The 13,749-nt window shown below is 39.0% G+C and overlaps 1 protein-coding gene across 1 annotated transcript in view; it reads right to left on the bottom strand.

Moving 5' to 3' along the window:
* The window catches only part of CNGB3 (cyclic nucleotide gated channel subunit beta 3), a 48,295-nt gene continuing 34,546 nt past the window's right edge, over positions 1-13,749 (bottom strand). The window contains exons 12-18 of the mRNA XM_054385502.1: positions 12,164-12,323; positions 11,667-11,764; positions 10,456-10,539; positions 8,432-8,550; positions 3,815-3,961; positions 1,340-1,520; positions 1-234 (exon numbers count right to left, since the gene is read on the bottom strand). Of these exons, the coding sequence (XP_054241477.1) occupies positions 1-234; positions 1,340-1,520; positions 3,815-3,961; positions 8,432-8,550; positions 10,456-10,539; positions 11,667-11,764; positions 12,164-12,323 (1,023 nt within the window). The remainder of the gene's footprint in view (positions 235-1,339; positions 1,521-3,814; positions 3,962-8,431; positions 8,551-10,455; positions 10,540-11,666; positions 11,765-12,163; positions 12,324-13,749) is intronic.

Here is a 13,749-nt window from a genome sequence, read left to right as displayed (position 1 = left end):
CTACTTGGGTTTTTTCTCTTTAACTTCAACTGTAAGGATCTCTCCTTCTCCTGCTCTGGGGGATGGGGACATGCTAATGATTAGAGACTCCTTAGAGTTTCTTCTCTGCATATCTGCAGGTTTAGGCTTATCTGTGTCTGGTTCTTTGTTTTGTGCAGGGGGTGCAGATGAGGCTGCTGGTTGTGCGGGTTTCTCCTCTTGTGGAGGTTCCTTCTGTGCTTCAGCTGGAGGTTTCTAGAAACAAGAAGTTAAATGTTTTCTAAGGCTGCAGAAGAAATTCAGGAAGGAGCTTTGTGTATGCTCTAGAAAGGCAGGGCAGGGATGCTGTGGTTAATGGTGTGCAGCATACATACATTCAGGGTTTAGATGCTGAAAATCAGTTTCTAAATGAAATGCAATTTCAGAATTGGAGTGTCAGCACAGAACCTCAGAAAAGCTGTGAATAGTGATACTGTCTGCTTCTTAGTAATACAGCAGGATCAGACAGACACATTTTGTGGCATCTAACCCTTAGGTCTTGCCTTCCCTTGTGCTTACACTAGTACAGAAAGAAAGTGTGTTATGTAAATCTTGACCTATTGTCTAGTGCCCCAATTCCTTGGCAAACCTGTTTACTATTAGGTTTACAAATACACCTTAAACTGAGCAATGCTTCTGCTTAAATCATGATTTTGTAGCCATTTGTATAAGCAAAGTTCTTTTTTTAGCTTAAATAAAAACACAGCCAGTTCAGCTGTACAGATAGAAAAGAATTCTGCCCCCTTTGGGTAAAGCTGTAGAACTGAGCAGGTTCTTGTTAATGTTTTTCAGAACATAGTATGGGAATTATTTTTCATCAACCAAAATAAGAATTTTCTTATAAGTGCTGCATAGTAGAGATTTAATCAGGTTTAGCTGTGTGGGATACACTGCAAGTTGTGTTTTCAGGATTTGTGACCAGAGACTGGACTTTGAATTGGGAAGTTCACCATGTGCTTGAGTCAGCTGGATCAGATTATTGTGTTGAGATGTTTCTGCATTTTCTGGTGTTTACATAAAACTAGAAGATCAGATGCCCTTTGGGTCTCTGTAAAATCTACTTTATCCTTGCTTTTTTGAGAATTTTTGTTTGCTTGCTTTTCCCCTTGTTTTTTCTTTGGTTTTGTTTGCTCTGCACAGAGTGCAGGTCCAGGAAGATCTGGGGTAAACTTTAGAAGTAGTGAGATTAGGTACAGTGATTGTATCTCAGCTACTGGGAGTTTTTGCTGTTCATTGCAGTAAGGCTGCTTTTTCATCTACTCTGTTTGCCCAAGCCCAGTATTTCTCAGCACTTAGAACAAACTATTTTCTGTGGCATTACCTGAATGTCTTGTTCTTTCTTCAGCTGCAGCAGCTTAGTAAGACCTTCTTTTCCTTTTCCTCCAAGCATCGCTTTAAACAATTTTGGAGTTTCTGGTTTTTGTCCAAAAAGACTGGCCAAGCCCCGTGGTTGTGGCACTGGTGGTCCTGCCTGAGGTTTCCCCTTCTCCTTCAGTAGCACCCTGGAGACAGGAAGGAGTGAGAATATAGAGCAGTACTATGAAACTGAGCAAAGTTCCTGACAAGGCAAAGTGTCACAGTTACGGATGAAAATTCCCCCCCCCCCCTTTTTTTTTTTTTTCTTTCTTTTTGGTCCCAGGTCAGGTGGAAAAAGCAAAGCTTGTAAAGAGTAAGGATTTTACCCTAGGCTGTGCTAGAGTTGGAGGCTACTGTTCAAGTTTGGAGTTGCTTATCTACATCCTGGAGAATGAACAAGTGGAGGCTCAGATTAAGGTGTTTCGAAGCAGATGATAATTTTACAAGATGAGACATTATGTGAAGGAGGACAGATGCCTTGTACCTGAGGTGATATTTTCTTACCTGGCCTTCTAGATACAAATTGAGAGGGCATTTAATGCTCAGGAGGGAGTTCAGCCAATGCTTGTGGAAGTGATAGTTTACCAAACTGACTTCCAGCATGGCTTCTCTCTCGTAGGTCAGGTTAGACAGTGACAGAAGAAGACACCCTGCAGATATAAAAATTACTGCCAATCGTGTGGCAGACTGGATTTTCACACTCTTCCTTAGCTGTACTGATTTGCAGCCTTAACGACAAGAAGTGTGAATGAATGATGAGGGTAAAGCTTCACAACAGCTCTGAGATAGATGGAACCAGAGAGAATTGGAGGCTTCCCATGTGTTCGCTTTCTGTTGGCTTACTGTGCAGTTTTCAAGGAAACTTTTCTATGCTTGCAGTCTGAAGTACAATGAATCTCATAATACTACACTTTTCTCCAGCAACTTGTACTTTGTAGCTTTGGGAATTTCAGAAGTGAAGATACTACTTCCCCCCCCCAATTATTATTGTCATAAGTGTAAAAATACACTTAAACTGCTTGTTTGGGTGTGTTATGTAAAGACCATAGGGTAGCTATCAGGCAGGTGGTAACAGGACAAATTTCCTGCTTGAACAAATCCTCTGAGTTTCTTAAGGAGCTCTTTAAAGGTGTGGGGTGGCCAATGCAATCCTACAGAGAACTCTTAAGGTGAATCTTCCAGAGCAGAACAACTGGTAACTTGATTCCAAACCTGATGGTAACTGCAATCTTTACCAAACAGTGCACAACCCCCCTTTTGGTGCCCAGTTCTTCTAGATGTGACTGACCATATATAGAGCATGGGAGTTTTGGAAGCATTAGTGCATGCCTAGGCAGGGGAGCAGAACATATGGCAGCACAGGGCAGGCACAGTGGCTCTTCAAAACTCAAGAGGTTGTCCTGTATCTATGTTATCTAGAGAGGGTTTTGTGCTCAAATGGGAGTGCAGATACAAGGGATGAAAGTTGAAGTTCCTGCAGTTGAGAAAGCCTATCTGGAAGAAGCAGCATTTAATGGCTTGGGTGGGCAAGAAAGCAGAGGTGGTAGTGTGGGACAGAGAGGCAAGAATAACAAGGAATGATGGTCATATAACTGTTTAGAAAGAAGCTAGAGGAAAGTCAGGAAGGATAAATTCTGAGGACCAGCAGACAGTGGATTTGTTTCACCTTTCTACCTGTTGATACTGGTTTTGAAAACTGGGCAATCAGCCTGCTCCATATTTAGGTTCCTTGTTCCTTAGGGACATGGTAATGCTCAAGGTATTGCCCTTGACAAGCCTTTGACAACCAGGGCTGTTGAAACACGAATGCAATCGTCTGCTTGCAGTTCCACCTAATAAAATACCACCCTGGTACTACATTTAGTCTTTGGTGGAATTTCAAGTCCAGAACTTCAAGCAACCTTACAGCCTTTGATAGCAATGCAAGGCAACAACTGAGAACAATAAGATTGCTGAAGTGTACTAACAAAGGCAAACTGTATTTGGACCTTTTACAAGGTACTCGTACCCCCTGAGGGGAGGGACTGTTTACAAGGGTATGGAGCAATAGGACAAGGGGCAATGGCTTTAAACTAGAGTAGGGTAGATTTAGATTGGATGTTCAAGGGCAGGAGTCCTGATAACCAACCAACAAAAAAAAAAAAAAACCACACCAAAACACACAGGAGATGCAGATGTTATTTTTTTGTTTGGTTGGCTTTTTTAAACCTTATATCTAGTCAACTGCATTCAGTACTTCGTTCTACTTGCCACTTTTCCATGCTCTGTGGAATCTCTGCCAAGATCATGACTTCCACTAGATACTACCAGGCAAAGCTGACCTCTGAATACAAATGTTTACCTTTGTTACCCTTCCAAGAAAGTACTGCAAATCTGTATAGAAACCACAACTGCCCCTTCTGCAGCTAAATAATGGAATTTAAAAACTATTATAACATACTTTGCTTTCTTCATGAGAAGTTTTTCTGAATCAGGGTAGTGCACCAAGATTTCATTGAGCGTTTTCTTGTCCAGAATGAAAAGGTTGGCAAAACCATGAGCCACCACGTTGGCAGTCCTGCGATTTCCTCCACCTGCAGCTAACAGGCTGGAATGAAAACAAGCATCATCAGTCACATAGTAACTTACCCTAGTGAGGAATCTCTTTGCTGGTGGTTCTCTATTAAACTAATCATAAAGCTCACTTATGCATCCAGTTATTCTATCTGGTGTTCTCTAAAGGCTCTTTACAGTTATGTTCTTGCCTCAAGAGGGCAAATTGTCACTACTAGTCAGGCGTATGTAGATGCTAAGGACCGTGAAATGTCTTCCTAGCTAGAGATGTTTTCCTCAGCAGACACCCACTCCAAGGACAGCATTTGTTTCAGTCCTCATGGGAATGTTTCCCCAGTTTCATCACTGAAAATGATTTACATTAGAAGTAGACTGGCACATAGTCCACTATTATGTTAAGAGTTACTTAAAATGAATAAATATTTCTCCAAGAATTTTCATTCTCCTGGGTGAGTAACTTATGTGGCCCTCTGCTTTTCAGTTTTCTCACATTTGAGTGCTGACAGGTTGAATGCTATGGATTAGGAAGATCTTTCAGACTGACAGTTACAAATGTCTGCCAGAAAAAGAAAGCTGTTTTATTTTGAAAGTAAGGCATTGGACCAGTTTGTCAAGCAGCAGTTGGCCGTAGGAAGGACATCCACATACAGATCAGATGATGTACAAATAAAAATGAAATTGTTCAACTTGTATTAAATGAAATTAAAAAGCTTCACTTCCCAGCTGTGGTCATAAGCAAGTGAAGTTGCATTTTGCTCTTAGTGCTAAAATTGCTTTTATCACTTTGTTGAAGGGGATCTACCCTAACATATTTCCCAGTGTGTTAATATTTTTAGAGAATATTTAGTTATGTCTAAATTTAAAAGTTGTCAATAAAGGAAAGTCTGGGCCCCAGAAAAGAATTGACACTTAAATTATTAGTCAAGGATACATAAATATTTAAATATCTTCTATAAAAATATTTAATATTAATAAATATGAGATCATGCAGATACTATAATACTATACAGATACTATAAAACTATGAATTAAATTTGTTATGAGATTTTTGAAACTGTGTGCACAAAGCTATTTTTACAGACACTCCAGGTTTTTCTGCAGCTCAAGACAGCAATCGATATATGAACTTGAGCTGAAAATGCAGTATATCATCTGCTTTTTAAACAATTATGGGCAACTTCTCAGCTAGAACAGAACTATTTGCACAATAAGAAAAGCAGCTAAAGAAAATTGCGAGCAGCTTTTCAGTTCTGACGCATCAGTTCTCAACACATCACTAAAGAATCATTTTCAGGCTTTCCTAAGGGAAAGCTCATTTTGTCAAGGCAGGCTAGGACTGAAGAAATCAGGTTTTTCATTAGGGGGATGATGTAAGGTGGATTGTATAAGGCAGTCCTTGCTTAAACACAGAAGCATCTTTGACTAAGGACAGTGTTATGGATCTCATCATTGAATCTGTTTTGGCTGGTGTGCTAGGGATTATGTGACAGACCAAATTTTAAAAGCACTACAATTGCCTTGGTAATAGAGTATCTATAATAATTTGCCTTTCTTTTCCCTTTCTTTCCTTTCTTTCCTTTTTTATTACTCTAGTTGTTAGTCTGAAATGAGATGATAGCTTCTGAATTCATATGTTAGCAAATTTCATTTTGAGGTATGAAGTTGTCAAAGTGCTGATCAGCTTACCTATTTAGTGTGTCTGTGTGTATATATATATATTTTTGTTTATTTAAATAGCTGGTATTTGTAGGAAGCTGCTGCTCCTTGAAATTAGCAAGTTGATCCCAGGAATGGTGTGTATAATAGCTGTTAAGTATCAGAGTTGTGGTGACTCAGCTCAGCACCTCTGTGTGTGTGGAAAGAACTGGTAAGTCAGGAAAGGGAAACAGGGCAGGATCTTGCTTCTGAGCAGGATGTCAGACACCAAAGGGCAGAGCTGATTGAAAAGCAGCAGCTGCCACTTTATGGGAAATCTTGGGCCAAAGTGGAAAATGCAGTCTTTCACAGAGCTAAATACTCCCTGTAGTTTTGGGTTTTAAAGTAAAAATTACAGTGATAAAAATAGCTGAAAGGCTGAAGCTGAGACCAAACATTACAAATGTCCCTATCAAAAATGTAACTATAGTGGAGAAATATTTTCATTTTTCCAGAATTGCCATTTTCTGATAGAAAATAGTTCCAGTGAAATATTAGTAAGTGGATGGATGAGGACATCTGGCTTAAAGTGTAAATTTCTCCAGGTTAATGAAGTGTTACAGATTATTTTCTTCCATTCTCAATTGTCTGTGCAGACAGACTCTTGTTGAGGCAGCAGTCTGCTTGCCTCTGATGTTGTTTTTCTTCCCCAAACTGATACTATCTATACAGGAAGGCAGTAACAAGGTTAAGATGTTAATTGTAAGGCAACTCCTATTATTTAATCTCTCTCTGCAAGAATTTAAAAAGCTGACATTGGCAAAGGACTTGTTTGAACATTAGTCTTTCATTGGCCCTCTAGTATAATTCAGGGAATTATTTTGGAACAAACTTTTTTTTGTTTTCTTCAACACCTTTGTCCTCAGAGAATTTAAAACCATCACTAACATGAGTTTTGAACAGTGAGATTAAATAGCAAGTGTCTTAGAAATCATGGAGTTAAAGCACTCAGAATGAAGCTGACATTTCTTTAAACAAATCTTGAGTCAGAAATCAGAAGAAAATCAGTCTGATAGCAGGTGATAAACATGCTATCAATACTAAGCACATCTAAGTTTTCTCCTAAATGAAGCAGAATTTCATCCATTAAAGATGAATTTGCTTCTGCTGTACAGTTTTCAGAAGACCTTGAAAAAACTTCTATAGAAGGGCACTTTACAAACTCATTTTCTAACACTTGCCACAAGGAAGAGGATAAATCTCTACTGATAAACTCAGTGCCTCATCTCTTTGCTTTTCTTCAGTTCTGGAGATGACTGCCAGTTGCAGTGTCTTTTCTCCTTGAGTTGATATTTATCTGCTGCCTGACATTTATAGGCAAATTAGGTATGTCTGAAGCGGTTTGCTGCTGCAGTAGGTCAGTGATGAATAAAACAAGACTTAAAGCATACAGTTACAGCACTGCTGAGGATTTTACTGTACATGTTGGCAATTATGTAGAGAATAACATGTACTGGGAAATGAATCTTTAAAGGCCTTTGTGTAGCTCTCACATGGAAACAAGTGCTCACCTCTATTCGATCAAAATCCCTTGTTTTTTTAAACTAATCATTAGCATTTCTCAGTTTAAAAACTGAAGTCCTTCAAATACAAACCTGTGTACTAAATAATTGAAAATAATGTGTGTTACAGACCTGGGCTGCTGTAGCTTGTTTTTTCCTTTGTTAAAAAAATCTTGTCAGCCCTTACTGAAACCATCCTCAGCCATTCCACATAACTTACAACACAGCATTTTGTTTTGAGGCTTTGCTCAGGTATTACATTGTCACACAGAAAGAGCTTTCAAGTAACCTTCTCTTAAAGAGCTAATAAAATTTCAGTCCCACTCAATGTAAAAGGTCTGCATCTATGAGACAGATCAGGTGGTTTCCACTTGAAGTCTAAGCAAGCTCTCTGTGCTCATCACTGGATGAGCAGGAATGTCTCCCCTACTACAAAGGGAGAGACAAGTAGAAGATAAATGGAAACCTGGCACAGAGCTGATTTCCACTTTTCAAAAGGCAGATTAAAGCTACCAGCATGAGGATTAACAATAACAGGAAGGCAGCTGGAAGAAATCAAGGCTCCAGTTTATCACATGCAGCAGAACTTGTATTTTATTACTTTTCCTCAGGCCAGCCTCAGCAGGGGGTGCGGTGCCTAAAACCTAGCTGTTGATTGGCTATCTGGGGAACATGGCACATAAGAGTTAATGGGGTTTGCATAGCAACCACATGGAAAATATAAAAAGCATTTGTAGCCACAAGGGAAAAAAAAAATTCTCCTTTAGATAAATACAGACTCAAAAATCTGGTGTGTCAGCCTTTTTCTTGGTTTTGTATACTCTTAAATATGTTTTCAAAGGTGGATGCCTAATTTTTGGTGACTTAGTCCTTGCTCCAGCTCCTAAATGAACTAACTTTGTTTATGTTTTAGATTTGTTATCTCTTTTGTTGGTGATTACCATTTTTACCATCTGCTGTGTAAGAACACCTAGTTCACTGTACAGGCAATAAAATGCTTTTGGGCCTGATGTATTGCAGAGCTCAGAATGAGAAAATGTGGTCTTTTAAATGCTGAGGGAGAAATTTGTGTATTGCTAGGTAAATTGCCCCACTCCCCAAAATTATTTCAGATCTTGCCAGATTAGTCTCTGGTACTTTCATTGTATTTTTCTTCACTTACCTGCATCTCCTTGTGTGCTCCTGGTTGATCCTACCCACTTCCTAGCCTCCCTGTGGCAGCTGTCATGCTTATCACTGAGAAGTTAAACAGCCATTGATTATTTGACTAGTTCTACAGGAAGTGTTAAAAATAGTGATGGACCTACCTGATCTCCCCAAACACAGCTCCAGCTCGTAGTGTAACCAGGACTTTTGTACCATCAGGGCCTCCGAGGACTTGAACTTCACCCTGTTTGATGATGTACATCTCTCTGCCAATCTCTCCCTGGGCACACAAACACATCAAGTTTCAGTGTTTTAACAGGGCAGTGGTTTGTGTTTTGTGGGGTTTTTTTTGTTTGTTTGTTTTGTAGAATAATCTGATAGGCTCTTCTGTGAATAGCTTTCCACTCTTTCACAAAAGATTTACCTTTTGTATTCTGGAGGAACAAATGTTTGTACTGCTTTTCCTAGCACTGATGCTTCATGGTCTAAAAAGCTTGTTTTTACATTATTACTTCCAATTATCACTTACCTGAGGTAAAACGAAAATAAGAATAAAAGATCATTCAAACTGTCAACTTTTTGTGGATGGATTAAGAGATTATTGTTTTATGCATTGCACTTCCCGTGAACTATGAGGATTCAAAGATGTGGCATAAGTATATACAATAAAAAGCAGGCAAACTGTGGTAATGTAATGGACTTCACAAACATGATCATAAGTCCTCACAAGATCTCAGTAAGGCCAGCAAATAACTTTTTCCACTCATGCAGCTGGAATAACTAACACAAAGCAACAATTTCTTTTTAAAAGTGAAAAGGCAACTGCAACAAAGCCAGGGCTGAAAGCATATGGCTTGTACTACCTATCCCTTCACTTCTCCTCCAAGCCTGGATGCAGGGCTTCCTTGGTAAAGTACAGTGAACCAACATCCATCCACAGGGTTTCATTCCTACAGTGAATTGCAGCACTAATAGGATTACTGTGGTTTTTGGCCCATAGTAGATCTATGTGAGCAGAAGGCCTTTCACCTTTATTTGAAGTTGAAATAAATTGATATTTCAATTTCCTGCAATCCATTCTTAATGTGGGCTGTTGAATCTGACTGCAGTATCAAAACCTAGAATCTGCTACTGTCATTTATTTTTTCTTGTTGTAGCAGTGTCCCAGCCACAGCCTGAGATCCTTTCATGCTGTGCACTGTGCAAGCAAAGACACCACTCTACGCTTCCATTCCTCCTAGCCAATAGTAATTGGTCTCTGAAGGGACACACCTGATCCTTCAGTACATTCACAAGTGTTCAATGTCCTACACTGTGGAGTCAATGGGACTAACTCAGCCTTTGAGAAGAGGATGATATGCTTAATTCTTGGAGGGAGCAGGTTCTTAGTGAATGTGCCGGACCAGAACTGCCAAAGACAAGTTGAGGGATTCTGTGTGGTTGAACTAGGTCACTTGCCAGAACAATAAAAATACTGATACTTCCTCCACTCCATGCTCTAACTACATCCAACTTGCCTATGAGTATGTTTATTTGCCTTCTGAAAAGAGATGTGGGCTCTCTTGTTCAGAAGGTGAGCTATCTAGCTGTGTAACTGTAAGGCTATCATTGAGCCAAAATGCTAAGAGAAGCTAGACACTCTTGCTAGGGGACAGTGTAACAGCATTTATCTGGACATCTGGAGATTACTTGGAGCTGCGAATGAAGGCAGGGCAAGATCAGATTCTGCTATAAGCTGTGGTATGGGATGCAGTGTATTTCCTGAATTCTTGGATACTTCCACTTAAGAGTTTCTGAACACATGAACGAAGCTCGTGTGAAGAGTCACAGAATGAGATCTGTAGGCTAGGTTTGTAGGGATATAGGTATAAAAACCCCTAAGCTTGCTCCATTTTAAATATTAAAACTTCATGGTGTGTCTTTACACAAGCCTTATTTACCTTAAAGCCTTTCCCATATTACTGTAATGTTATGTTTGATAATATAACTAATGAAATCCATACCGTCATCTTCTCTGTGGAAATTTGAGAGCACATTTGTTATTATTGCACCAAGTACCTTAATTATGTTTATACTATCTAATTCACTGAAGATTAATTTGATCTAAAGGACACTTGACCGATAGCTGAACCCTGTTCTTGCAATGCATGCTAGATTATTGCTTGAAAGAGACAATGAGACTCACCTTTTTGCATACAAAGTCCCCAGGTAAATACACGATGGATTTCAACCTTAGCAGCATGTCGTAGATCATCTGGGTGTCACACCCCTGTTAAAACAGTTAGAATTGATTGCTCCACTAATTCAGTAGCACAAGTGCCTATTAGTGCTTACACTGGGCACCAAAATCCAACAGTACATGAATGACCTGAAGATGCATAAGTGGAATGCAAGCTCAAAACATCCTAAGGATCAGCTTTCAAAAAGGAGCTAAGACTGAAAGAATTACAATTTCAAGTGCTTAGAAAGTTCTCTTTGGGTTGAACATCTTTCATTTTTTTACAAAGTAAGCTTCTGTACATCTAAATTTGCTGTGGAATCTCAGTTAATGCTATGTTCAGAGCTTTATGGATGTTTCATGTGATCTTTTGTTGGTTTTGGGTTTTTGTTTGGGACTGTTTTTTTTTGGTTGGTTTGGGTTTTTTTGATTGTTGTTGTTGCTTTGTGTTTTTTTTTCTTTTTTTTTTTTTTAATAATCCAAGGGTAAAAAGTTGGTATGGATCTATGAACTCTGTGTGGCAGATGTGTGGCTATGTAATGTTTACACAGAGATATCATGTGACTTCCTGCAGTGATCCTACAAATAAATTAGTATGGAGTTGACTGCATGTCAAGACTCCTAAAAATGCACTGTCTGTTTTGCTGTCAGAAATCCACTCTTAAGTACCATATTTAAATTGTATCTCTAGAAAACTAGCATGATAATAAGGAGAAAGCTCATTTCCACAAAAAGTTACTAAAAATTGGCATTTCCTGCATCAAAGGGCTGTTGTCAGAACACATTGCATTCATGATCTCAGCAGGGCAGGGTGTATTAAAAACTACATTCTTCTATGTCTGAATTTTGAGGTGAGTTACATTCTGAAATCCCTTACAGTTCTACCACAACATCAGCTTTAGTATGTGAATCTAACATGCTAAAGGACTGAGTCTTGATATCATGTGCTTTTTTGAAAAAATCTATGCTTTGACACAAAAAATTCAAAGGCAGGCACATGGCTTTGTCCTGGCTTGTCTCTATTAGCCCAGATATTTCTTAGACCTGTTTTGCCTTCCATATTAACAGACACATCCTTGAGCGCTGCAAGATGCACACAACAAGGTTTCTGTGCACAGAACAAGGTTTCTGTCTCAGGAATACTACACATTTCTGCGTTCTCCTGTAAAACTACTTGCTTTGAATAAGTCAACTTTATTGACAATGGCAAAGTTCACATCAATTGCAATGGCTAATTGCATTTTGATTGGCATCTGCTCCAGCAGTTCTGATTCATCTGTAAAAGAAAAAAAGAAAAAAGGAGTCACAGTTAGAAAATATAAAGGAAGAAAGAATGAATATCCATGAAAATTAACATTGTACAGAAAAATAACAGAGCTATTGTAGCATTTACGAGTTCAGATGAGGAAGCTGCTAATATGCTCTTATTCAGATGCTGTCTATTAAAGCAATATATCTTGTTTAAAGTTATAACCAGAGTGTTATATGAATGAATAGAATTTGTGAGGTAGTATATCATAGCATTTTGGAATTGTTTTTCTTTTCTAAAGTAAATTGAATAGCCTCCCCTCACTTCTCACATGCAGTTCAGAAGAGGAGAGATGTGAATTTCACCCTCTATCTGTACAACCACCCTCCCTTGGAGCTGCCTTGTAGCTGAACTTGGGAAGCTTACCCAGCATTCCCTGAGAGTCCCATGTGTACTCATACCAGGTCCGAACACGATTTTGGACCAGTTTTGGAATAGAGTAAGTGTTCATATAGGAGACAGTGTTGTCCATACAGGAGCGGAAGTAGTTCTGTCCTGCTGTAGCTGCTCCAATTACATCTCTCATCTGCAAAAATCAGGTGTCACTACTACACATTTCAGCAAAAATAGTCTTGATTTGAATATCTTGTCAGCAATGTATAAAAAGAATAAGACACTTGTTTACAAAATCACTGATGGGTTATGCATTCAGCTTCATGTTCATAGAATCATAGAATTGATAGGTTTGGAAGGGACCTCAAGGATCACCTGGTTCCAACCCCCCTGCCATGGGCAGGGATACCTCAGATTGCCCAGAGCCACATCCAGCCTGGCCTTAAAAACCTCCAGGGATGAGGCTTCCACCACCTCCCTGGGCAACCTGTTCCAGTGTCTCAGCACCCTCATGGTGAAGAATTTCCTCCTAACACCCAATCTGAATCTACCCATTTCTATTTTATTCCATTCCCCCTAGTCCTATCATTACCTGATACCCTGAAAAGTCCCCCACCAGCTTTCTTGCACGTCCCTTTAAGATACTGGAAGGCCACAACAAGGAATAGGTGCTTCACCTGCTTTTTTCAGAAGCACTATGGATTTGATCTAATTGTCTTGGAAAATCTACATCATTTTAAACTAATAATTTGTGGGGTTTGGCTTATTCTTCTGTTTTATGTTTCTGGACATGGATGAAAAATATAGATAATGCCTTTCTTTAAAACCTGTAATAAAACCACTCTGCATTTGGGGTGAAGAGGAAGTCAGAAGTGAAGCAAACTGGACTAAATAGAATCTGGCACCATTACTGTTAAGATCCTGCCTCTGTTTAGTTAAGGGATTCTGGATTAGCCCTAAAGATGCACTTTGAGCTGAAAGGTGACCTTGAAGGTTTTAGTGCAGAAAATTCTTGTAACATTCCAAATCACAATTGATTTAGTTTTTAGAAAGTGGGTGATTTCATGTTCATATATGTTCCTTCTTCTAAAGCATATCTGTACAGACATGTTTTTAGTAGGATGGGCTCATGTTGCTATCATGCCCAAGGATTCCTGTGCCAGTGGGCTGAATTCTGCTCTTTATTACAGAGATGCAATTGATTGCAATCGGAATAATAATTTTTAGGCAGGTATGCTAAACCAGGAATAACTCAGTAATTTTAAGAGCCATTTGTAAACAGGAATTATAACAAATCGCAGTGAAGCTGTCTGTGTGTTAAGATTCGAGGTTTAATTCTGCAAATGACTATCCTGGTGACAAAAACAATCTGCAGAATCACTTTGGGGAATGGTACTTTCTTTGACAGTTATGTCAATTTAGGGTAAAATTATAAACATGCAAACTCTGAATATTACTCCATTATACCTGAATTCAGTGTTTTCCAGAATACATATTTCATATGAGCTACTTTGTTTTTGATAGTTCTTGTTTGTGGACCCTACAGATGAGAATCTATTTTATGATGGCTATTTCCTCTTGCACTTCGAGCTAGAGATATACAATTTTTAACTGATTGA

Source organism: Indicator indicator, chromosome 12, assembly GCF_027791375.1.
Source record: "Indicator indicator isolate 239-I01 chromosome 12, UM_Iind_1.1, whole genome shotgun sequence".
Lineage (NCBI taxonomy): Eukaryota > Metazoa > Chordata > Aves > Piciformes > Indicatoridae > Indicator > Indicator indicator.
This window is presented reverse-complemented; position numbering and strand designations above follow the sequence as displayed.